This window comes from Schistocerca piceifrons, chromosome 1 (assembly GCF_021461385.2).
Source record: "Schistocerca piceifrons isolate TAMUIC-IGC-003096 chromosome 1, iqSchPice1.1, whole genome shotgun sequence".
Classification (NCBI taxonomy): domain Eukaryota; kingdom Metazoa; phylum Arthropoda; class Insecta; order Orthoptera; family Acrididae; genus Schistocerca; species Schistocerca piceifrons.
Window position 1 is genome coordinate 494,684,231 of NC_060138.1, and position 27,003 is coordinate 494,711,233.

At 39.5% G+C, this 27,003-nt stretch overlaps 1 protein-coding gene across 2 annotated transcripts in view; it reads left to right on the forward strand.

The window, feature by feature from the left end:
• Positions 1 to 27,003, forward strand: part of LOC124795790 (ATP-dependent helicase brm-like) — a 212,138-nt gene that overhangs the window by 167,263 nt on the left and 17,872 nt on the right. For both annotated transcript variants that reach the window (XM_047259881.1, XM_047259874.1), the window contains exons 18-24: positions 4,457 to 4,645; positions 6,368 to 6,698; positions 9,061 to 9,291; positions 9,577 to 9,744; positions 9,907 to 10,017; positions 18,245 to 18,546; positions 25,021 to 25,147. In XM_047259881.1, coding sequence (XP_047115837.1) covers positions 4,457 to 4,645; positions 6,368 to 6,698; positions 9,061 to 9,291; positions 9,577 to 9,744; positions 9,907 to 10,017; positions 18,245 to 18,546; positions 25,021 to 25,147 — 1,459 coding nt within the window. The remainder of the gene's footprint in view (positions 1 to 4,456; positions 4,646 to 6,367; positions 6,699 to 9,060; positions 9,292 to 9,576; positions 9,745 to 9,906; positions 10,018 to 18,244; positions 18,547 to 25,020; positions 25,148 to 27,003) is intronic.

Consider the following 27,003-nt stretch of genomic DNA (forward strand, 5'->3'; position numbering starts at 1 on the left):
CTCAAACCATGTATATAAATTAAAATTGTACAGTCTATGTGAGTTTTGCACTCACGACCCTCCATGCAACAGTTTAGTATCATAACCACTACACCACGGTGCTACTCAGCTTCTTCTGCGACAATATTGCTGAACTCGCAAACTTATGTGGACTTAGGATCTGCAGCATTGTCTCCTGTTACTCGATGGTTGGTGAATTACAAGAAGCAGCGTATTCCTTCCGTGATTTCTGCACCTGACATTGCATTCGTTACGTGAGTGCACCTCCTTTCCACCCCATTGTAATGGCAAGGCAAAACGTCTTTTCCACATGTTCAAAGTACAAATTAACAAGTATGTCACAGACTCTTCCACAGAGGACGCTTTGACACACTTCTGGAGTTCCTACAGGTTTACGCCGGCAGGGATCGGAGCCCGGCTGAGATGCTTCATGGCCATCAACCCTGCACTCTCCTCGACTGCTCATGCTGTCCTACCAATGTCCGTTGACACACTCCTTGTTGTGGTATGTTCCTGACTCTGTGGTCTGGACATGGGGGTTTGGCCACCAACCGAAATGGATTCTGGCCATGGTCTACAGTTGGAACTGCCACCACCTCAGTATGGTGCCACTGGTGATAGGCTGGTGACACGGCATCATGTTAGATCCATCTTTATGTCACGGCGAGAGCTGCGAGTCTGCTGCAGCTGTCTCCGCTTCCTCCCTCAGCACCTCTCCAGGTCTTGCGGAGCATCCCTGTTGAACAGACAGACCTGCCCTCCTTGTGGATGTCATCGCCTCTTGCCTCTACTCTGGGGTCTGGTGCCCTCACACTTGCTGCTGGCCCTTCCCACGAGGCACTGCCACCGTATGCACTTCCACCGCTGGCTGCCCCAGTGCCGTTGGGTTTTTCTGCACCGGCATCCCTGGCGCCTTCACTGGAACAGCTGGCACCTTTGCCATCAGCACAGTTCCGCTACTTCGAGCTGGCGGACGTAGATGCTTCATGTGCCGTCATTGTCCAGCCTCTCTTCTGTTACTTGCCCAGCATCTTCTCCCACTACCAGTGCTTGCTGCAGATGCCATCGATGTGTCAACAGTTGCCTTATGCCTGTACGGAGTAGTGTCCTTTCCCCCAGAGGGGTTGGGGGGGGGGGGGGGGGGGGAGTGTTGGTATAACCCTGTACATCATAGTTGGATAATCGCTGCAGATGTGGCCGCCAACACATTACATGCGAACAGTCCACTGTTGGCATCTGCCCAGGCTGGCCACCAAAGGCCTCTTGCGATATGTGCACAGGGCATAGCACCCTCTGCATCGTCCACTGGAGCCCTTCCCTTTGTAAGGACAGAGCGGCAGGCGATTGTCCTCAGATGTGTTCTACTGCCGACTCTACAGTTTGTATGTTTGTGGGCACTTGAATGTGAAACAATAAACTCTTATTCTTCATGGCTAAACCATTAACTTGTGTCTTACATTACAACATAATTAATATACTTTGTGTTGTTATTCAAGGGCCAGAATTTATTGATATCAGATGGGATTGAAAGCTTCTTTAATACATTTTCTTACAATGACATTTATAATCATTACTAAATTTCTGTTAATTTCAGTGCGGTGACAGATATTATCAACGTAATTCGCATTAGATGTACATTTTTTTATATAGAGCCCACGTTGCTAGTGAAGTAATATTTAATTTGGAGTTTGTGACTTTTAGAGACTACAGTGGCCAATCCACATGAAGTACAATCCAAAAGCCTTCACTTTTGGAAACAAGTGTGATGGTAGTGGTTCAGGTTATAAGGAAGGCAATAAAACATATGAGTGATAGAAGAAGGGACACAAGGATAGTAAATGTGTTAAGACACCATGAAATAACTTCTTTGTTAGTAGAGGGAGCTATAGGTCATAAAGATTTTAGTGGAAGACTGAGATTGGAATATATCCAACAAATAACTTAGGTTATTGAGTGCAAGTGCCACTTTGAAATCAAGAGGATGGCATAGGAAAGTATTTCATGGTGGGCTCCATCAAGTCAGTCCACACTGACACGCAACAAAATATGCTGACACAGCAAATTTATGCCATTGTAACAATAAAAAGTGTGACATACTTCTAAGATTACCGACTGAAAATCTAACTATGTGTAATTAACATTCCTAATAATTGCTCTTACAGCCTCAAATCCAAAATAAGATTCCTTGGCACTTCAACTCCTGAGTCATAATTTTTGAGAACTCCAAGTTCTTTGTGAATTAATCCAAACACTATGTTTCAGGTCAGTTGCAAGTGAGATACCACAAATGTAAGCAGTATGTTGTTGATTCAATTGATAGTAAATAAGGTTAGTTTCCCGTAACAGTTACAGACCTGAAAGCATGCTGTGCTCATTGAATCACCATGTCACGGGCTAGGAAACTTTCCATTCATGGAGAGTGGCAAAAGATAAACATATTTGAAACACTAGTTTACGCTGAAACAATGATATTGAGACAAAATTCACAACCATATCAAGGTATTGCTATTGATTCCTCAGAAACACAGTATTGTAGCTTGAGGAGGATTAGGTTGTTTGAGGCCTTGTCAGATTTCAAAGGGTAAGGTTCATATGATGAATATGTGATGTACATCAAGGGCAGGCTTTCATATTTTCAGAGTAACCCAACAGATACAATGTTTGGTACCAAAATATACATAAAAATACGCTCTGCAGATAATGGTTACTGTCACAATTCAAAAATACACTGAAGAGCCAAAAAAACTGGTACACCTGCCCAATATCATGTAGGGCCCCCGCCAGCAAGCAGAAGGGCCGCAGCACGACATGGCATGGACTTGACTAATGTCTGAAGTAGTGCCGGGGGTGAATTGACACCATGAATCCTGCAGGGCTGTTCATAAATCTGTAATAGTACGACATAGTGGAGGTCTCTTCTGAACAGTATGTTGCAAGGCATACCAGATATGATTAGTAATGTTCATGTCTGGTGAGTTTGGTGGCCAGCAGAAGTGTTTAAACTAAGAAGAGTTTCCTGGAGCCACTCTGTAGCAATTCTTAGACATGTGGGGTGTCGCATTGTCCTGCTGGAATTGTCTAAGTCCTTTGGAATGCACAATGGACATGAATTGAATGGATCCAGGTGATCAGACAGGATGTTTGCATGCATGTCACCTGTCAGAGTTGTATCTAGCTGTATCACGGGTTCCATATCACTCCAGCTGCACATGCTCCACACCGTTACACAGCCTCCACCAACTTGAACAGTTCCGTGCTGACACACAGGGTCTGTGGATTCATGAGGTTATCTCTATATCTGTACATGTCCATCTGCTCGATACAATTTGAAATGAGACTTGCCTGACCAGGTAATATGTTTCCGATCATCAAAAGTCCAATGATGGTGGTGACATGCTCAGGCAAGGCGTAAAACTTCGTATCGTGAAGTCATAAAGGATACACGAGTGCACCTTCAGCTCCAAAAGCCCATATCGATTATGTTTCGTGGAATGGTTCACATGCTGACACTTGTTGATGGCCCATCATTGAAATCTGTCGCAATTTGCAGAAGTGTTTCACTTCTGTCACATTGAATGATTCTCTTCAGTCATCATTGGTCCTATTCGTGCAGGATCTTTTTCCGGCTGCAGTAAAGTCAGAGATTTGACATTTAACTGTATTCCTGATATTCATGGTACACTCATAAAATAATCATATATGTCCCATCGCTCATGCGCTGACTATAACACCGCGTTCAAACTCATTTAAATCTTGATAACCTACCATTGTAACAACAGTAACCAATCTAACAACTGTGCCAGACAGTTGTCACCTTATATAGGAGTTCCCGACCACAGTGCTGTATTCTTTCTGTTTACATATCTTTGTACTTGAATACGCATGCCGATTATTTGGCACTTCAGTGTAAATGAAGGAAACAGTCAAGAAAATTATGTTGTCACCAAATTTCCGGCAAGTGAAAGCCTTGCACTGGCAGTGTTTGACAATTAGCATACTTTAGGTCTTGTGAATTGTGTTCCAGATTTTGAGAATGTGTGAGAAGTCATTAAAATTTTTTCAGATGCCTTGCAATGGAAATTTTCTTCTTCCTCAAGAAGCCATCAAAGTACATAGCTTTGCTCACTGTCATGGACAAATCTTTATTCATACCTTGTTAAATACATTCCATCAGCATGTTTAAACATTGATATTATTTCGTAAGTACTTTCACATCACCCAGTGAAACTCTGAAATGTTGGCAATGTATATAATTAGCTTGTTTCATTTAGGCTGTAGCATTGCCACAGTGGAGAATAAAACCTCTGTGTAACTTCTTGCGTCAGTTATGTGCAATAACTTCAGTATTGGAGGCTAAAAATTAACATTAATAATTTATTTGTTGACATAAGCTTGAGATTTTTTTGTATGTGGGGTTCACAGTTAACTATTTTATTTCTATGTACATTTATTACAGTCATATGCAAAACAAAGGTGTTTTGCTTACTGATGGATCAGAAAAGGGAAAGCAAGGTCGAGGTGGAGCTAAGGCTTTACTTAACATCATCATGCAGTTAAGAAAATTGTGCAATCATCCATTCATGTTCCAGCATATTGAGAAAGCCTATTGTGATCATATTGGATATCAGGGAACCGTTGTTACTGGGTAAGTAAACACAGAGCTAACAGAGATCTGAATGTGAGACACCTATTTTTACAAAATTCACATCGTTTTTTGGTGAAATTCTCTATTCTTTCTTTCTTCTTCTTTTCTGTGTGTGTGTGTGTGTGTGTGTGTAAAAGATTTAATGTACAAATTTGAAAGATTGTCATGCTGTTTGCTTGAAGATTAAACCTTAGTGCTTTGAAATTGACAGTTAAAAAAAGTTGAGATTGGAGAGCTTTTTGATTGGAATGTATGCTTTTGCAAAAATTTCTAGCTTTTTCCCCGAAATGGTCTTCACTTTTCTTCTTCTTTCTGCTTTTTTAAGTTTCTGATTGCTTCTGCTGAGGAGTATTTTCCCACTAGCGAACTAAGTGCTTATGTGGTTTAAGATGCTACCTGATATTGTTTTTCTTTTCCTATCCAATTTGATAATTAGAAAATATTACTTTCAACCTTTTGTGATCATTCATAGGCAAGCAACCCATACTTGGCACTGCTACAGATAGAATTGATAAGGTACTTAATGTAGCAGTAGGACTGAAAATAATGTTATTCACATGTTAGCAAAATAATTTCGATGGCGTGGAAATACATTGACAGATTTTGTTGTTCCATCACTATAGTGCAGCATGCGGCCACTATAAACTACCATTCAGCCAGGAGCATGAACAAATTAGAATTGTGACCATCAGAGTGGAATGTAGTCATGCTGGGAAAGAAGCCCTGCCTCGTTCTTGGAGGGCACCAGCCTACACCTTTGTTCTTTGTTCTGCATTTCCGCAAAAGCTGACTGGACATGTGGTCATAGAGATCACTGATACCTTTGGGTGTGTGAGGTTCATAATCAGACTCCATGATGACCAGGATTAGTCTTTTCACTCATTGCAAAATATGGAAAGAGAAACAATGAGCAACACATGGCACCTAAAACTATCATGTTAAAAATGTCCATATTATATCAGCTTTTTGAACTTTTGACTAGCAGACAAATGTACCCGTTTCTTTGTTCTAACGTGCTAAGTCCCATGGCTGAGTACTAATTTGAATATGCTGTGTGTATCTTACACAGATTATTCAGCTCCCCACAGTTCGCGTGGCACCGGAGCAGTGATTGCACTGATACATCATACTATTCGTGCAGTTTTCATTACTCAAACACATTCTTATGCACATTATCTTTACAAATCAGGCTTTGCGAGAAGATATGAAATGGCAGTAACCGAAAATTGGTTACACTTTTGATATTTATGTGCAGAAAATTAAGCTTTCCCAACTATCTCTGATACAATAGGTACTCTTGTTACAGCTCGCTATGAAATAACATCTATTAGATAATTTTGTATTTTCATGTTTTGAGACGAATTTGCATCTATATTTGCATGTATTGCAAAATGGCCACAGATAACATTTTTTCAGTTTAGTCTGTCACTAATATAACATTGTTTAAGCTTACTGTCCTACTGTATTTTCTTTGATCCGTGGTTGAGCATAATTAGGAGATAACATGATGATTACAAAATTCCTTTTTCTTTGACTGTTTCTCCTCTATGTTCATTCATAAAGAAACCAGGATTCAAAATCCTGTGTATGCTTCTTTATGTGTTTCTCTGCTCTGCTGTTATTTATTGATTGTGAATTTATTCCTTTTAGGTAACTAATATAAAGTTTATTTAAATTCTGATAATGATTGAGTATGAAACTTACATCACATCTGTAATCTAGGCCAGACCTGTACCGAGCATCTGGTAAATTTGAACTTCTTGACCGAATTCTTCCAAAGCTGAAGGCATCAAACCATCGTGTGCTGCTATTTTGTCAGATGACACAGCTTATGACAATAATGGAGGATTATTTGGGTTGGCGTGGCTTTCAGTACCTCAGACTGGATGGGACAACAAAAGCGGAAGAACGTGGTGAACTACTGAGGAAATTTAATGCTCCAGACTCAGAATATTTTGTTTTCTTGTTGAGCACCAGAGCAGGTGGCCTTGGATTGAATCTACAATCAGCAGATACTGTCATTATCTTTGACTCTGATTGGAATCCTCATCAGGTCAGAATTTGTTTTATTTGTTTTCTTCTCATTTTTGTGTTTTGTGTGCAACATGTGATACAACATTTCGTAACAGTATGTGAGTTGTGTTTAAAAATAAACAGAACTTGGTCATATTACTTTACTGTTTTACTATACAATTTGGCTGATTTTGTCTCCTCCAAAACTTTCTCTTATGGAATTGATATCCCACACTAATGGTAATTCCACTGTTGAAAGAAATTTGAAATACCTCTTGTAGGATGTGTGCAGAGATCTGAAAATGGTGTCCTTTTAGGCTGGTTTTCAAATGAATAAACAAGAATAAGCCTTGCTGTTATCAAACTGTTTGAATAGCAGATATGTGGTATAGCAATTACCTCACTTATGGTGAAAAACTGTCATATAACAAGTGCAAAATAAATGCAAATTTTGTTTTCATGAAACACTAAGAGTTGATATAACATATTTCAGCTATTGCCATCACCATATCCTGTAGTTGAGAACAAAAATATTTAAAACATTAACAGTTACCAATAAAGAATATTGTCCACTAAATTTAGAACTTCTGAAACAAAAGTTCAGTGTCAATTAGCAGTAAAAACTTCACCTAAGTGGGATGTCAGCTGATAACTCTACTCAACAACTTCCACAAATCCAAATGCAAGCTGAGATGCAGCACGGATGGGGAATACTTTGCTTTCATTTCTATGGTCACATACATACAAAATGATATATGATGATTAAAACCGCAATTATTGCAAGTAAAAGTACAACAAATGATGTCAATACTGTGAGTAAACAGTAATAAAATTATATTTTCAAATGACAGTAATACATACATGTGCGAACCACCTACATTTAACAAGTATTCATCGTCTTTGCGTTATAATTAAGTATTGTGATTTGGAATCGATGCCATAATGTAGGTCTGTCTATAACTGGCTGGGTAGGGTAACTCAATGCATAGGCACACCAGCCTCAACAGGACCCTGTCTAGAGCACTATGATGTTCAGACTAATTTTCAGACTGAGGACAGTTTCACTTTCTTAATCATGTATCATTCTTCTGTGCTAGACTTCTAACATGTGCAGTTGTAACCACAGAATAATTTCCATAATCACAGCAGAATGTTACCCTCAAGCGGACGTGCTGATTTTCATAACATGAGTGGGCTTGCTGTGTAATTTGTATACATGTAAAGGATAGCTGTCTTTATGTTACTGAGGTACACATGTACAAGCAAAATCACTATTTAATCTTGGTGTAATTAAAAAATGATGAAATAAACTTATATTAAATAAGCTAAATCACTGTTTATTTAAACAATAATAAAAAAAAACTTTTATTGTACCACTCTCGTGCCACGTGCACGTATTATCCTATGGTAATGACCCACTCAGAGCATTAAAGAGTGCAGGTGCATCATGTCCCAGCCAAACACTCATTCAGTAACTAATTTTCTCGTAGACAACTGCCTCATTGTGGGATTGCGCTGCTAGCTCTTAATCTGGAGCATTTTCGTGCACAGATTGTAAATTTTTTCACAGCAAACTTGCTGTTTATTTTACATTACTGGTGCTCACTTAAACATATGACAACACAACTTATCACTGTGTTAGCTGAAGCAATAATGAAGGAATGGATATGGGCTCACAGTTGTAAAACAAAAATTGAACGATAACAGACAATGTTATTTTGGTTCGCGCACTTTATGCGTAGGCATGACTGCTTGAGTGTTAACGCAAACAAAATATACATGAAACAAAAGTTTCAGTGAGGGATGTGGTATGTGATTAAAATTAATTAAATAAAGAGAAAAAATGTAAGTCGTGTTTGGTCTTTTGAAACTAAAACAGCATTCTGTGTCGTATGTTTTCTGTTAAAAGATGTCCTGCAGAAGTTGAATTTCTTTCACACTCTTTAATTCCTCTGATAACCTAATTGTCACAGTTCTACCTAACTGACCAACATAATGGTTTGTGAATAGATTATAGCTGCAGAACACCAAGAAATTGTTTCCTTACTGATATTATTGTAACTTTCTGCTAATCACTCATGGTATGTTAATGTATACATAATTCTCCAAGGGTTTTCATTTTTGCCCATTCACAAAATTTGCCACAACTGTTTCTCCAAAGGCAATGAGACAGTGACATTTGTTTAGATTAATGCCAAACAGCAGCTAAAGAAAGTCACTATGTAGTGCCTTATTGCATTAACACTGCCGTCCAGAAATACAGTTCCATATTTCAAAAAGCCTCATAGACATTTTTTATAACTATTCCACCCAGTACATTTATAGCATGTCTTTCTCTTGGCTTGTTGCTAATCACGTTAATTTTATTGTTTCTGTTGTACCCATTTTCTGATGTTGTTCAGGATTTACAAGCCCAAGATCGAGCCCATAGAATTGGGCAGAAGAATGAAGTACGTGTGCTTCGTTTGATGACAGTAAATTCAGTAGAGGAACGTATTTTGGCAGCTGCTCGTTACAAGCTCAACATGGATGAGAAAGTTATACAAGCTGGAATGTTTGATCAGAAATCAACAGGCTCAGAAAGACAGCAGTTCCTAAAGACTATTCTACGACAAGATGAAGCAGATGATGAGGTTTGTTCAGTTTTCTGTGATTTATATGAGTTCTAGCACTGTCGCAGCAAGTATGCCTACTCTTTATTAATTAGTAACCCATCTAAGCCACAGCAGACAGATTCTTGTAATCTGCACTAATGTCACATGTATTATGGACCAAGTAGTACTCTCCAGGAAGTCATATCAGTTATAGTTTTTTTGTGCCTCATATTACAACGAAAATCATAGTGCAATACTTAAATTTTTGTAGATAGAAAGAGAGCACATAATCACAAAACTTGACATATTATTGTGCATTTTCAGGAAGAAAATGAAGTTCCTGATGATGAAACTGTGAATCAGATGATAGCTCGAAGTGAAGCTGAATTTGATGTTTTCCAAAAGATGGATATAGAACGCAAGACTGAAGAAGCAAAGCCTCGTCTCATGGGAGAGGAGGAGCTTCCTGCATGGCTGTTGAAAGATGATGAGGTTGAGTTAAAAAACATTATTTCATGAAATCTGATGGTAGCAGTATCATGGAGACCAACATGTTTTCTATGCAAAAAGTCACTTACTTTATTGCAATAATTTTACCAACATGCATGCCACTTTTACAGTCTAAAATAAGTTTATTGCTTACTGCAATTGCAGGGTGAGTGGTCTGGTGAGGAAGAGGAAGAGCAAAGAGTGTATGGCCGAGGTACACGTCAGCGCAAAGAGGTAGATTATTCAGATAGCCTCACCGACAAGGAATGGCTGAAGGTACTACTGTTTCTTTTGATTCTGCAAATTTCCTTTTTGTGAACAATTACAAGAACGTTAGTATTCCTTGGAAAAACTAGCTGGACGGTAATTCATTATATTTTTGTTAAAATATACCCAAATGGTAACCACAAACATATGTTGTATCTTTTGCCCTTGCTAGCATATAAGTGCATCTCCTATTGCAAAATGAGTAGGTGCTCCTGATTTTTGTGTGGTGCGACATGTGGTAACACAGATCAGGCTGTTTCAACTCTGTCCCATGAGTTATGGGCATCAGAGTACTTGCATATCATGCCCTGGGATCATGTGTCTGCTAGGTCACCCACGAGACAGTTTGGTCATATCAAGATCTTGATGCACTGGTTTATATTATACAGGACCACCTTGTCTCATCAGAGGCCTTTTGTGAAAAATGGAAGCAATGCATGGTGACATACTTGCCATAGTGCAGTACATTGGGATGGCAGGGGAAAAGTTCTTTACTTGTTTTCTGTGATTCAGAAGGAAATCTATATATTTACGGAAATGAAAGAAGAGGTGCAGCCATAATCGTGGGATGAGAAATGGGTGGCGGATTTCTTCTTCTTCTTCTTCTTCTTCTTCTTCTTCTTTTTTCCTGCAGTTACCACAAGGAACATTTCTGCACTTACCAACAAAACATTGCACAACTTTTCCAGATTTTTCAAGCCAAAATTTCATGACTTGCATGCCATACAAATTGAAATTATTTATCACTACTTTACTAAAAGGCAAGTACTATAGCATCACAAACTTGCAGCTACGAGGGTGATTTGAAAAGTTCTCAGAATCACTACGAGAGGTCAGCACTAGCGCGACAAGTTATTCACTTGATTTTCTTTGGAATGTTCCCTGTAAACACGGGGTATGTCAGTGCTCTTGGAAGAGAGCTATGGCAATGACGTGGCTCTGTTGTTGTTCCCACATAGTGATTTGCGAAGATGGAAAAAAATCGAGACTCGAGCAGTGATTAATACTTCGTAAAGAAAGGTATGAAGGCAAAGGACATTAATGCTGATTTCCAGAATACACTGGAGGCCTCTGCTCCTTCGTATTTACCTGTTGCCAAGTGAACAAATGAATTTAAATTTGATTGGGACAAATGAATTTAAATCTGATTGGGAGAGCTTAGATGATGGTATGCGCAGTGGTTGGCCAAGATGTGTCACTTCTCCAGAAATCATTGCAAAATGGTCATGGACAATCACCAATTGAAAGTGCAAGAAATTGCTCACACTTGTCGGATGTCACCTGAAAGGGTATATCACACTTTAGCTGAAGAATAGAAATGAAAAAAATTATCTGCAAGATGGATGCTGCGACCTTAAACGCGTGCCTGCACACGTGCTGTTGCCATGGCAAAATTACATGAACTAAGATATGAACTGTTGCCACACCCGCCTTATTCACCCGATAGGACTCCTTCAACTTCCATCTCTTAACAAAACTGAAAATTTTTCTTGGTGGACAAAGATTTACTTCAAGCGAAGAATTGATAGCTGGAGTTTACAACGATTTTGCAGGCCTGGAGAAACTCATTTTCAAGATGGGATTAAGGCACTGGAACATCATTGGATCAAGTGCTATAATCTACAAGGAGACTACATTGAAAAATAAAAAAAGTTTCTGTGATGTAAGTACTTTTTTTCTATTCCGTTCCAGGAATGTTTCAAACTACCCTCGTATTCTATCATGACATTCGTATAGAATAAATTCTCAATATGAAATAAAATGTTTAAATGGGATGCATGTCAGAGCATTTCCCTTGATGTGGTTTGTAGAACCAATCTTTCCCATATGTTTTGTTTGACATTCCTGCAGCAATTTCACATTTTGAAAAGAGGGAGGAGGTACCAAGCAAAAATCAAAATAAGAACACTGGATAAGGGAAATGACAGCTCTCCACCATATGGAAGTAGTGCTGCAGCAGCCTCATATGTCTGGCTTCTAGTGTTAGTAGTGGAGCTTGTATTATTTACGAGGAAAAGGCAGTAGGTTTTGATCAGGAGATCATTATAAAATGCAATATTAGATAAAAGCAGTGCCAGATCACAGTGGAGGTAGGAGGTCCTAGGGACAGGGAAGCTATCTACCTAAGAAGAGAGAGACATAGCTAAGAAGAGAGAGAGATTTAACCTGAATAGAAAATGGTAAAAAGTGGGGAGAGTACTAGGGAGGCAACGCTGGAAGGAGGACTGGACTGGCACTAGCAGACTGTTTTGCCAGACTAAACAATGAGCTGGAGAGATAATTGTGACCCATATAGTTTAGAGAAGCTGGTGTAGTTCCAAGGATCACGATGTCTTGAATCTTAAACTAAATACTGATGTCTGCTGTGTTGCACTCGGAAACATGTTCTCCAATTATGCAGTCAAGTGTGCAGGTGCTGACAGGTTGATGTTAGTTTTTCAGCCAAATGGTCCACTGATAGCTCTTGGGCACAATTTGGAGTATCAGATGACACAGTGCTTGTTAATTCAGTCTCAGTATGCACTGAACGTACCTGGATGCTGGTTCCTGATGGAGGGAGAACATATCCTGTATGTCCAAAAAGTTCAGAAATTGATTTTATTGGATGCTGGTTCCTGATGGAGAGGGAACATATCCTGTATGACCAAAAAGTCCAGAGAATGATTTTATTCCTGGTGTATAAGCAATGTCAATGCAGTAACTACAGAGGCACCTTGAGTTAACAACAGTAAACAACAGATGTGCATTACAGCGGTCATTGTTAAGTCATGAACACCTTTTTGCCCAATAAAACATAAACCAGCATTTTGCTTGAACTCATCTTTGTTCCCAGTGTGGCACATTATAATCCTTTTTCCTGAACCGGACAATGTTTGAGTTCCTCCTTTCCAGCCATTCCACTCCTGAGCACTTCCTCTGTGACAATTGTATATATTTTCTGATACAAAAGCTTTTTTTTTTCCTGCTAATAAAACTTTCTGGAATGATTTGCACCACACTATCTCTCATCACTATGATAGTCTATCCAGTACTATCCTGCAAGAACTCACCTCTTTTATCTGCTACTTTGTTATTCTGCATCAGCACAGGTTTTTTGTTGAGCTTCGTGTATCTGAAACACAATTTTTGAATAGCGTGCCAAAGGGTTGTTTCACTCTTCCATTTCAGTCTTCAACTTCTCCAACACAGCTGTCACTGTTGGAAAGTGCTTTTCCAAATAGAAGTTGTGGGTGGTACAGGCTACACTCAAAATAAATACCTCAAGAAAATACTTCCAAGATACATGTAGGAATAACTAAATCTTGCCAAAAATTTGTTGTAGTTATGGAACAGTAGAAAATGACAGAATTAATTACACCAAATTAAAGATACTGATACACAGGAATAAACTGGAAACTGGATTTTAAATCAGCGAAATGTCAAACACATTGTTGTGTATTACCTTAAAGTATAATGATACTCTCTTCTCCCTAAACTGAGACCATATACCAGGACGGATTCAGAGTCAATGAAATTCTCAAAATGTAATAGAGTCAATGAAATTCTCAAAATGTAATATTTGTGCTAGTTGACTCTGTATTTTCCAGATTATATTTAAACTATTTCATTGTAATATAATTTTAATTTCCAGTTTTTTTGTCCTGATTTGGCCTTACCAGAATTTATTTTGTTGACATACGGTAAAGAAATGTATAAAAATATATGGCACTCATCTGCATACCATTATGTTCTGTCATTTTCTCATGGTTACGTCCTATCTTTTTATCAAGTTGTAGAAGTGTTTTCTCCATTGTTAGTTGCCAAACTTTTGAAAACAAGTTACATGTTATGCAGCGATCATAAATGTGATTTTTTTATTTACGTGATATAGCGTATCATACTCTATAATTCATTCTTATCTTTTCAAGTGGGTGTGTTGGATGAGAAACACAGATCTGTTTCTTGTTAATGCTAGAGGAAGAAACTAAATACCTAGTGTATAATGTACCTGTCATTCTTCTTTTCATGATATGTTTTACATCTTTTAAGCTTTACTTTCGCAAATATTGCAGACTAAAGATTTGATACGTAAAATACATTTGTACTAGATTGAGAATTTTTTTGAGAAGTAATTTGAAATTGTAAAATTATTCAAAAATGTGGAACTTTTACTTCCTTCTCACAACATTTTTCTTGGTTCTATTTGTATGATATTTGAAACATTATTCTTAATTTTACTTTTGAAAATTGTCATAATTCCTAATATGAAATATTAATTTACAATATACTAATATCTTCAGAAAATTGGAAAATCATATTTTTCTTTTGGTGAAAAGCTTTCGGGGTTCCAGCTGGATGGCAGTGTCAAAATACTGTGACATTTTGACAAGTGTCATACTCATCATATTCCGACAGTGTCGAGATATGCTGATGCTGTAATACTTGTACTAGTGGTGTGCCTCCCTCCACCTAACTACGGGCATCTGGGACTGTCTGGCCGTCGGCTGGGCAGGGAGTGAGGCTGCAGTGGCAGGGGTAGCGTGTGCACCGTTCGCATCTCTGTGTGGGCATTCCAGCCAAATCTTTGCGAGTTGGACAGTGCTGGGTGCACTCTCAGCGTATTAATGCAAATGCTGCAAGATTCCATGCGGTAATTAGCTGGCATCCTTCATCGCTGTTGACCAGATTCTCGTGAACCTGTATTTCGATGGGTTCTTGTATGATGCTGTCCCAATACCCGATTGCTCGGCAATGCATCTTCATATTCTGAAAGTCAAAGGTGTGGTCTTTTTGATACTATGCTGTGATATCACTGTTTTTTCTATCTGCTTCAGTCACACATGCCTGATTTGCTCCTCACAGCACTTCAAAATACAGCACTGTGTTTGCCCAGGGTACTATTGGCCACATAAGTGTGAACCTTGAATATATAGTGAATGACCAAATCCTGAAAGGTTGCCAGGCAAAAAAAAGAAAAATCTCCTAAGTATTAGTAAGTCTTGTAACTTATGTAGAGTCATACATTGCAAGCCACTTCCGTCAGCCCATTAAGGGGTCACACACATTGGGAAGCTGCTGATTTCATGCTGACTGACTGCTAATTGGAGGTGAAAAGTGATGCAGTCTTGTATCGTCTATAAGCAAACAGCCCCAGAAACCATATACAGAGGCAAAAGTAAATATATGTGACCCATACCAGGTGGCCTGCGATTGTGGCCAACAGCACAGTGGCAAACATAGCACTGTATTTTGGAATGCTGCGAGGGGCACATCAGGCGTGTGTGACTGGAACAGACAGAGAAATCAGCAATAGCAGAACATAGCATCCGGAAATACCGCACCTTTGACTTTCAGAACTTGAAGGTACTTTGTCAAGTGCCTGGCTACTAGGACAACATCATAAAAGAATCCTTTGAAATACAGGCTCATGAGAATCTAGTCAACAGAGACAAAAGATACCAACTTGAATGCCACTCGAAATCCTGCGATAGCGGGCAGTGTGCCAAGAGCACGGTCAGCACCATCCAACTTGCAAGACACAAGTGAAATGCTCACGCAGAGATGCAAACAGTGTGCCTGCTATCCTCAGCTATCCTCACCACCGCAGCCTCACCCTCTTTCCTGCCCACCAGTCGAATGGTACCTGGCTGCCTGTGGCCAGTTGGCGGGGGGCATACCTGTATAACAGCATCCACATATCTCGGCAATTTATCTGAAAATGATGATTATGATGTCTGTCAAAATGTCATGGTATTTTAATGCTGCCACCCACCTGTAAACCCAAGAGTTTTTCACCAGCAGTATATGCCAAGATAGACATTTGCATATACATATATATTTTTTATATATACATTCTGACACTACTGCAAATAAGATTAATTTTTGTCTGGACTAGAAGTTCTTAGATTTAAGAGAGAATATTTTGTGTATTTTTACAATTGTAAGGTTAATTTTAATGAATTATCAAAAATAGTTCATAACTTAGTTACCATGCATAACCAGCTTAAACTGGATTTTTGAAGCCTGTAGCAGACCTAACAAGTACCATAAATATTGTCACCATGCAGTTTTAGGTTTCCTCCAACAAGCAGAGTTGATTTTCTCACCCATAACGCATTTATTTTTTATCCTTCAGCATTTTGCTAGTTTTCTGGAGAACATCACAAATTATACCACATAAGGCCAACTGTAAATTGGGGCATCCCACAGGGTTCATGTTTGGACCAGTTCTTTCCCTGATATAATTCAATAATTAGTGTGTACCTGATAGCTTCCAAGTTTTTTATGTATTGATGAGACAAACATAATGGGTACAAATCCCGTTTCATGTGAAATACATTACATTAAAACACAATATGCTCAGTTTTTCAGGCATTACTCAGTTAGGTGTGACATTTTATTCCCTTCCGTTGGAAGCACGATAAGTGAGATTGAGGATAGAGGTTAAGCCCTCTTGGAGGTTGTTTGCAGCTACCTTTATAATTGCATTATTGTCCACTGTCATCACTTCTGGTTCACGTGGAGCTCAGCTGCACATTAACTAGAATGCAGCCTTTGATTTTTTGGCAGTTTCTCTAGGAGAGAGCAGCCTTCAAATTTATTGCCAGGGTGCTGAGAAACTGTACTATGTACAGGAAAGTTATTACATACAGTACAATTATCCATGCAATATTGAAGTGGTGGTCAAATGTGTAGCATCCATAGGACATTGGATTGACTCTTTCATTGCTACAGATGTGCTCTCTGCGTCCTGTGCTGAGGGGGCTTTTATTATAACTGCACTGCTCGCCAAATGCTAGAGCCTGCTGAGAGACAACGTTCTGGCCAACAGGAATTACTTATCATCCAACTTTTTAAAAATTATTAAGTAAAAGAACTGATTTTTGCCCATCTTGCAGTCTGATATTTCAGTTGATAAAGAACTGAATTTCTTTTCATTACCCATCATACTTACTACGCTGCATCAAATTCAGTAAAACATTGTGTGAAATTTTAAAGAGTTCACAGAGGTAAAAATGCATTGCGTAAACTTTCGCATATGGTTGATTTTAGCTCAAACATTGCACTGAATAAAATATAGATAAGATATCGAAATTTTATTTAAAATTGGGGGATATGTCATTCTGTTGTCGAATTATTGGGTTTTATATCTGAAGGAGGGTCACATGCGATGTGCCCATTCACATCATTGTGCATCACGAATCATGTAGTCATAACATTCGCCACATCTCATAAATGATTCAAGATATCAAAACAAGATTTTTTGCAAATGATAGCACACAATAAGACACGTATTTGTATTATAAATACTCGACATCTTTTTATTCACAGAGATATGGAAGTAACTCGTCTGCAGGAGTGAGGTGAATAGCTCAGGATGCATTCAGACATCCATAGCACTGTAGGAAAACCCAAGTGATGCACTTTCACACATCTACAACACCTGGGGAACAATGTAGCTAGCTAATTGGCCATGCAGTGGCCAGTAATGGAAATGTGGGGAATCCAATTGGGTTGGCAGGCAAAATAGTTTGATTCTTCCAATACTACTCAGCTTCTGGTATCATTCCTGTGTAAATGAGAAAGATAAAATTTCATTAGTAACAGCATGCACAGTGGCATACAAGTAATCATTCTTCTTATGCTCCCTCCATGAATGGAACAGGAAGAAGTGCTAATATCTGTTACAATAAAAAGTACTTATTTTAGGCAGTTCAATCCAAACATAAATAATATTTTTAGTTCAATTGAATGAGCCTGTAAAGGCCTCATCCTTGCCTATTGCTTCTGTGTTGTGCACAAATACCCAAGGTTCATTTGACTGTGTTTGTTCTTATTCTTGTTTGCTAAAATAGATTGAGTTCAGAAAATATTGTTTGTGTGATTTGGAATTAGGTTTATTGTCTAATGCAGCCTCTCTGATTTCGGTTGTACATTCTTTTTCCAGGACATTTTGTGTGAATGATGTGGTAATTCCTGATAAGTAGAGTTCAGCTGTCATCTTCCACACCACCTCCCCATTATTAGTGATTTAAAGCTGATCTCCTGTGTGGATCTACAGTTATTACTTTTACTGTAGTAATCATTCATTATATGCAGATGTTATTCATATAACATCAGTCAGTGTTTCTTATCTATGTAGCAGCCACATTTTGCCCCTACAGATTAATAGTTAAATTAAATGAATATTTAAACAAATACAATAATAGGTATGAGTATTTGTTGAACATTTTAAACTAATTATTTATTTGAACAGGCAATTGAAGGTGAGGAAGAGGAACACGTGGATGGAGAAGATCCTCTACAGGAACAGTTAGAGCGACAGCATTCATCGATAAAGAAGAAGACACGCAAAAGAAAGCATGTGGAAATACAGGAAATAGAGTCTGTGGAACGAGATGATGCAATTGCAGGACCGTCTCGAGAGGTTACACCAATGATACACAAGAAACAGAGGCGCAGCCAACAGGGAGCAGATGCCTGTGACACTCCCCAGCAAGCTGCCTTGAGACAGTGCCTGCACAACATTCTCGGCATTGTCATGAACTACACAGATCGGTTAGTCAAAAACATTACTTTTGTCTTTGGAACAGGTCACAAAGTACTATACTCTGAATAGTTTGATTCTAGCAACTGGTATTTCAGCAGGTAAATATTTAGAACACTGGCTGCTAGGTATCTAATGCCGCTGCTCTCAGAATAACAGCAAGTATCCAAAAGGCTTTAAATGACAGTTACTAATATCTTACTTGCAGTGGAGTCAGCAGCTGTGATACATTTCTTGAATGACATCAGTTTGCCACACTGGCTGCTATTGTATATTGTTAACTACTACTACTTAGTTTTGGTTGCATAGCCATTCTCAAGCGTAAAGTATAACTCTTCAACAAAATACTTGCATTACAGTCAACATAATTGTGTGATGCAGACAAGTACATTGACTAATCCAAGTACATGTGTTTGTGAAGTTATACTTTGCCCTTGAGAATGACTACAGAGCCAACATTCCAAAGTAAAAGGATGGTTTAATCCTGACAACAACAGCCAGTGTGGCAAATTGATGTATTTCAAAAAATGAAAGCTATGTTGTAAAGCCCTACGGTATGCTGTTGTTGCAGCAAGCAACTAAAGTGTATAGCTGGGTAGTTGGGCCAACTAAAAAGCTTGCATGCCATTGAAAGTATTAGTGTGTTGTTTTTCGGGGGGGGGGGGGGGGGGGGAGTTGAATTGGGTACTTAGCACAAGTGACACATGGAATAGTCATTATTATTTTTGTTGCATTCAAGAACCATAAAAATTTGAAGAAGAAAAGAAGTCTTGTCATTAGTTAAAACAATTAGGAGAATACCATATCAACAAAAAAATGCATCAACCCTGCCTTATTGTTTCATGCCTTGTTCGTTTATGTAGATTCAGTTGGATGCAACAACCTGGGTGACCCATATGGCTATAATTAGTTTGAGAAGGCACCATTCTCACACCAAACAAATACTGTGTTTGTTTATGCTGTAAGTTTACTATGTTACTTTTGTTGACAGCAGCAGCAGCAGTGTACAAATAACAATTATAATAGTAGTAATAATAATTTTTGTAATAAAATACCTTTAGCTGTATGAAATTTGTAACTTAGCTGCATACTTCCAATGGTCTGACAACAGAAGTAAAGTTTTGGTCTTGTCTACCAACCACCATAATTGTCTTCTGCTATGTGTTGTCTGCTCTCTGTCATAGAGGTCTTCCATTTACAGAGGTCTCTCTCTCTCCTTTCTTTCCTTGGGTTATTCTGTAGGTCCTGCTTTGAAACGTCTGCCTATTAATACCACCTTGTACAGCTTGTGGATTGTTGTTTGCCCTATTTTCATGTGACCTTGTACAATGTATTATACATTGTTGCTTTGTGAAAGAGTGCTCATTCATGTTATGCATTGTGCTTTGCACAATTTTGCCGTTATTCTTCAAATTCATTAAAGCCCTCTTACAATGAAAACGTACTGCATTTTAACCGTAACTTCATTTGTGTGTGTCATTTCATCTGTTGCATGCATAGTCCCTCTCACTGACTGTCGGTGCCTTACATACATTCCTCCACACCCAAGGAGCCAATGCTCAAGCTAGCACTTTAGAGTGGTGACCCTTTTGACTTTCGTAGAACAAAGCCTGTGTCAGTACACTTTTTTGGGGCCTACTGTAACCTTGGGCTATGCTGATGGAGATTACTGGCACCTCCCCAAGACATAAGAGACCACTGTCTTCCCTCAAACTCATTATTAGTTGTACCACAACATTTCAAAATGTTTTGGCACCACAATCACTAGTTTTGCAATGAACATATGGTGTACTTACATCTGTCCACTCCTGGAAGGAAGCGCAGTTAATTCACCATACTCATTTTAACTGATAAGAAACCTTATAGACTCACAATTGATTTTCTTGCAAAGATGATGAATATAAAACAGAATTATTAATGTAATCAAGTTCATTGACATTCAGAATCCCCATATATGCATATCTGTTAGAAATATATGCTTACAGTATAGTTTTCTCTGATGTCATCCAAACATAAACCATCACACCATGCCATGTCCTATCAAAAAGAATAATAAAAACAGAAAAAAACTAGTTTAAGCAGGTTTTAGGTTATAATCAGCTTTTGACCAAATAGGAAAAGACACTATTATTATTATTATTATTATTATTATTATTATTATTATTATTTTCGATTATTCCCATTTAAGAGAGCGTTTGAACTTGAATTCCTTTATGATGATTGTTTATGTTTTTTCTGAGCCCAAATTTTCTTCATGTGTTCACTGTGTTGTTTCTTTTGCTCCGCTGTCCATTTGCATCCTGGTCTCTTCTGTGTTGTGGTGTCAAATTTATGTTTTTTGATGATGTTCCTGAATTCAGTTCTATTTTCTGCATCGTTTACTGTTATGTGTGCTTGTCTGAGGTCCTCTTCAAATTTGTCTTGTGGCACTCTTTCTATGTACTGGGTTTTCTCATATGAGATTTGCAGGCCAGTTCTTTGTGCAATTTCGTGTAACTTCTCTATGGCGTTAGTGGCTTCTTTTCTATTATTTGTGAGGATTGCAAGATCATCTGCAAAAGCTAAACACTTCACATTGAATCTATTATCTTTTCTAATGCCAATTTGGATTCCTTTGACTTCTTTTTCCCATGTCCTGATGATTTTTTCAAGAATGATATTAAAGAGTAATGGTGAAAGTCCGTCACCCTGTCGCACTCCAGTTTGGATTACAAATGGTTCCAAGATATCCCCCATAAATTTAACCTTGGAGACTGTGTCAGTTAATGTTTCCTGAATGATTGCTCTTGTCTCTCTGTCAATGCTGAATTCTTCCAGCGTCTTGCAGAGCACTACTCTGTCTATTGAGTCGTAGGCCTTTTTAAAATCTACAGAAGTAAACACTGTGTTTCGGGTGTTTCTCATCTGGAGAATCATTTTCAGATTCCAGATCTGCTCTATGCATGATCGTCCCTTGTGAAAACCAGCCTGGTATTCTTCTATTTGTGGGTCAGCTTGTTCTTCTAATCTATTCATTATTATTATTATTATTATTATTATTATTATTATTATTACTATTAATACTACTACTATTTAGTGTTATTATTTAAAACATAGTATTGTTTTATTGTTGTACTATTTTCATGTCTTATTAAAAGAGGACACACAGTTGTTATGTAAGAACTTTGTTATCCAGTACCATTCCCTGTTTGTTTCATGTGCCACATGGTTTGATTCTGTTTAAGTTGTGCCCTTCTACAAACTTAATATAGTGCTCAGATAGTTTTTAAAATGCTTTCAGTTGCTTTCTGTGATGAGGCAGGAGACTCTTACTTTGTGGCTTAATCTTAGATTGTTTGGGACTTATTCCAAAACTATGCACAACAAGCCTAAAATATGTCATTTTTGTTCTCCTGCTTGGAGATATTGATAACTTAACAACCATTCCCTTTTGCTTCTGTTTTTACCATTCGCCTGTCTGTAAGCTTTCATATACAGTGAAGCCCCGCTTTTGCATTTTTCAAGGGACTTCAAAAAAATGGTGTAAAATGTGAGAAATAACATTTTAAGCTGTAAAAGTTATGTATAGGATACCCCCTTGCATTTTCACACTTTGTACATGGTATATGTACATAACAGGTTCAAAAGACTTGTCAGGGACTTTTTTTTATTATCTAATAAAGGTTTATTATCTAATAAAAACCGCTGATGTAACTGGAATTGATAACTGTCTGGGAAGTAAAAACGTTTTGACTTAATTTCAGATATCATAATCAGTGTTTATTCATTATTTAAATAATGAAATACTGCACTAGTTACGTATTTTTTCATGCTTAACAATGAGTTTTGAGATATTTTTCTCGTTGTCAAGTGCAAATATGTACATAAGTATTTTGTGTGGTGTTTGCATATGTGTTATTATGCCTCTCATGCACTGTAGTCATCTTTTTGAGGTTATCAGGTGCTGTGCGTCCTCAGTTATGTAGAAAACCACACACATGCAGACTATCACTCACACTGCTTGTGTAACATCACAAAAGATAGTTAAAAAATACTGCACCTGATAACGAGAATAAATTCTCAAAACACATTTTGCTCAATATGAAAAAAAAATTGTTACCGGTGATGCGTTTAAACGAAAAACATTCGAGTAATGTAGTGTGAATGATGGTGTCAACTAGTGCTACAATAGGGCAAATGCTAAAACATGCTAAATATGGTTCGACAAAGGCGTCACGATAATCACAACAATTACGAAACTGCATTTGCATGGTAGAGAGTTTGGAAATGTTTGTGAATGGTCATGATATCTTTATTCGAATGAACTTAGTTATTCCCATCTGCCATCACGCCAAGAAGTGCTTGGCAGCAGCAGTAGATAACAGCACAAATTTTTCCAACTTTTACACGTTTACTGGTTCAAATCCGCTAAGCACCCTGGTGTCAAGAAACTTAACTACATAATATTTTTAAACACTACTGGACGGCCAACATCGTGCCAGTGTCATTTTGTTTCTCGGCCTTTTCCCCCCCCCCCCCCCATGATGCGTAAATCATGGGAAAATTATAAATATGTTGACACAAATTCAGGTGCAAATTAATATTGTGGTCATAGGAAATTTGATGGGAATGATAAAAAATGTCATAAACAGCAGGAAAATGTTAATTCCGGGAATGTAAAAGCAGGGTTATACTGTATGTCTTTGAATGTCACAGTTTTCTGCCACTTTTACATTGGTGGTTGTTGGTTGCATTAGATATTGCAGACATTCACTAAAAATTATATACACTCCTGGAAATTGAAATAAGAACACCGTGAATTCATTGTCCCAGGAAGGGGAAACTTTATTGACACATTCCTGGGGTCAGATACATCACATGATCACACTGACAGAACCACAGGCACATAGACACAGGCAACAGAGCATGCACAATGTCGGCACTAGTACAGTGTATATCCACCTTTCGCAGCAATGCAGGCTGCTATTCTCCCATGGAGACGATCGTAGAGATGCTGGATGTAGTCCTGTGGAACGGCTTGCCATGCCATTTCCACCTGGCGCCTCAGTTGGACCAGCGTTCGTGCTGGACGTGCAGACCGCGTGAGACGACGCTTCATCCAGTCCCAAACATGCTCAATGGGGGACAGATCCGGAGATCTTGCTGGCCAGGGTAGTTGACTTACACCTTCTAGAGCACGTTGGGTGGCACGGGGTACATGCGGACGTGCATTGTCCTGTTGGAACAGCAAGTTCCCTTGCCGGTCTAGGAATGGTAGGACGATGGGTTCGATGACGGTTTGGATGTACCGTGCACTATTCAGTGTCCCCTCGACGATCACCAGTGGTGTACGGCCAGTGTAGGAGATCGCTCCCCACACCATGATGCCGGGTGTTGGCCCTGTGTGCCTCGGTCGTATGCAGTCCTGATTGTGGCGCTCACCTGCACGGCGCCAAACACGCATACGACCATCATTGGCACCAAGGCAGAAGCGACTCTCATCGCTGAAGACGACACGTCTCCATTCGTCCCTCCATTCACGCCTGTCGCGACACCACTGGAGGCGGGCTGCACGATGTTGGGGCGTGAGCGGAAGACGGCCTAACGGTGTGCGGGACCGTAGCCCAGCTTCATGGAGATGGTTGCGAATGGTCCTCGCCGATACCCTAGGAGCAACAGTGTCCCTAATTTGCTGGGAAGTGGCGGTGCGGTCCCCTACGGCACTGCGTAGGATCCTACAGTCTTGGCGTGCATCCGTGCGTCGCTGCGGTCCGGTCCCAGGTCGACGGGCGCGTGCACCTTCCGCCGACCACTGGCGACAACATCGATGTACTGTGGAGACCTCACGCCCCACGTGTTGAGCAATTCGGCGGTACGTCCACCCGGCCTCCCGCATGCCCACTATACGCCCTCGCTCAAAGTCCGTCAACTGCACATACGGTTCACGTCCACGCTGTCGCGGCATGCTACCAGTGTTAAAGACTGCGATGGAGCTCCGTATGCCACGGCAAACTGGCTGACACTGACGGCGGCGGTGCACAAATGCTGCGCAGCTAGCGCCATTCGACGGCCAACACCGCAGTTCCTGGTGTGTCCGCTGTGCCGTGCGTGTGATCATTGCTTGTACAGCCCTCTCGCAGTGTCCGGAGCAAGTATGGTGGGTCTGACACACCGGTGTCAATGTGTTCTTTTTTCCATTTCCAGGAGTGTATTTCGTATGAAATGTTTGAAATTGATAGGACATGATTCACCCATGTTTTCCCCGTCTTAGTGAAACTGTTGTAGTACTTTTAAATCTATCCTGCAATATTATTTTGGAATGTGACAGTCTTTTCATGCTGGTGAGCCAAAAGCCAATTATTAATTTATTCAGTGTGACTGCAGACATGTTTATAAAATTTACTGATGTTCTTATTTTATTTTTAATAGAAAGAAATTAGAGAGAGGCATGAATTATGCACCATAAGTTATACTTCAGCAACTTTTAATGACAACCTCTATTCCAGAAATGGGCGAAATATCAGTGAACCTTTTGTGAAATTACCATCAAAGAAAGAGTGCCCCCACTATTATGAAATAATAAAGCGGCCAGTAGACATCAAGAAATTGCTTCGAAAAATTGATCAAAACAAGGTAAATATAAATAATTTGTAATACGCCAAACTGTGTTACGTACCAGGATTCAAATTCTGATACAACCTATTGAGAGGAGTGCTTTCCTAATCTTACAATATTAATTGTATTTGGGTATTTAGTGGAAAAAATGTGAAGTTCATTATTGAATTGCATATCTATAGTGTTAGGCAACTTAATATGGTAAGTGTTCACAATTGCTGACTCATCTGTTTTTTGACAATGTTTGCCCAGTCAGACTCTTCCGATTTATTAGCAGGATCCTATTGTATAGATATTTGTTTATTTACTAGTATTATGAGGCTGTAATTTTTTTGCAGTGAAATTCTTGGATAATTGTTACTAGTTTTTTGCCACATCAGATTTGTTTATGATAAAACCCCAGCTTGAATTGTTTGACTGGTAGCGACTGAATTCACATGCTGCAACAACTACTCATTGTTTATTAACCTAGAACTAAACTCAGTATAGCTTTGAGAGAATGGAAGTCCACTATTGAGTACATTTGAATAGTCCATCTAGATTACTTGTAGTGGGTGCCCACAATGATGAAATCCATAATTTTCAGTAGTGGTGATGAATCAGGAGGTACTATGCACGATCAGCAGCATTGTACCATGAGGCTGTTAACTCATGGGGCATCGAAAGGCAGGTTCTGGCGTGGGAGTAGCTGATGGATGTTCAGCAGCTCAAGGTCAGGGCAAAGGTGTAAGACAGCACTGCGTGATAGGTAGCAGCAGTGTCAGGTGTTATGGTCAGTAGCATAGCCTTGAGGACAGCTGGCGGTTGTTCTGGAGCCCGGAGCAAAACTGGCAATTGAGGGGCTGAGGGCCAACTTAAGTACCCGTCAGCAGAGGAAGACGGGTGTGATGTCACATGGACACAAGACTGCCTGCGACTACAGTGCTGATTACTGTGACCTGCATGCGTAAACATTGTAGCGGCTGCGGGAGGCTTGGCGGCAAACGGCCCAGTGAATCTTTTGTTGAAAAGCAACCTCGCTACGTAACTTCAAAAAATGCATGACACTGTGCTGTCTATTATATCTTTTTGCAACCACTTTCAGTTTTAAACCATCTTCACAGCAAAGAAAATATTACATGTTTATCATACGTCATACATTTCTTGAGATAAAGTTAACGAGAAATACATTAACTGTCGCTAATATCTAGAAACATGGTATAAATCAGCTTCAACAGCAGATGTGACCCAACGTAAAGCAGGAACTGTACTTAGCCTGCAAAGCACATCTGTGGACGTGATGGCCGAATATGCAGGACCCCTGCCCTGCATGTACTACACTCGTGCCCCCTTAAGAGAGATAGCACAATCATCTCAGCACCCAAGGGAGGAGGGACTTGGTGAGCACTGTAATACAATCAAAAATTATCCTAACTAAAGGACCACACTTCACCCACGTAGGGGAACAGCCACTGAGCTCCATAGTCAATGACGGGGAAAACCAGGCTTAGGCAGGGCTGGTGGCAAATGTTCAGCACAAGGTTCAGAAAAACATGATGGAATCAGCAGGACAGGTGGCGACGGTCATAGAGGAGGCTGTGGTGGTGATACCTGGTAACAGTGCCAAGAGAACTGACTACGGCGAGGCTGAATATAGCTGCGGAAGTGCCCGAATGGACAGCCGCGGCAGCACTCACTGAAATTGTTGAGACGGCTTCAGTGGCAGCGGTGGCTGGTAACTGCATCTTAAGTGCCGGCTGGAATAGAACTAGTAATGACTGGAGGGCCAGCTGGTGAGAGAGCAGGCATCAACGCCAATGGGACTGGCAATCAGATGACCAGCCACGACTAGGCCAATGACAACTGGATTGAAGCTGATGGGCCTTCGAAGAGAA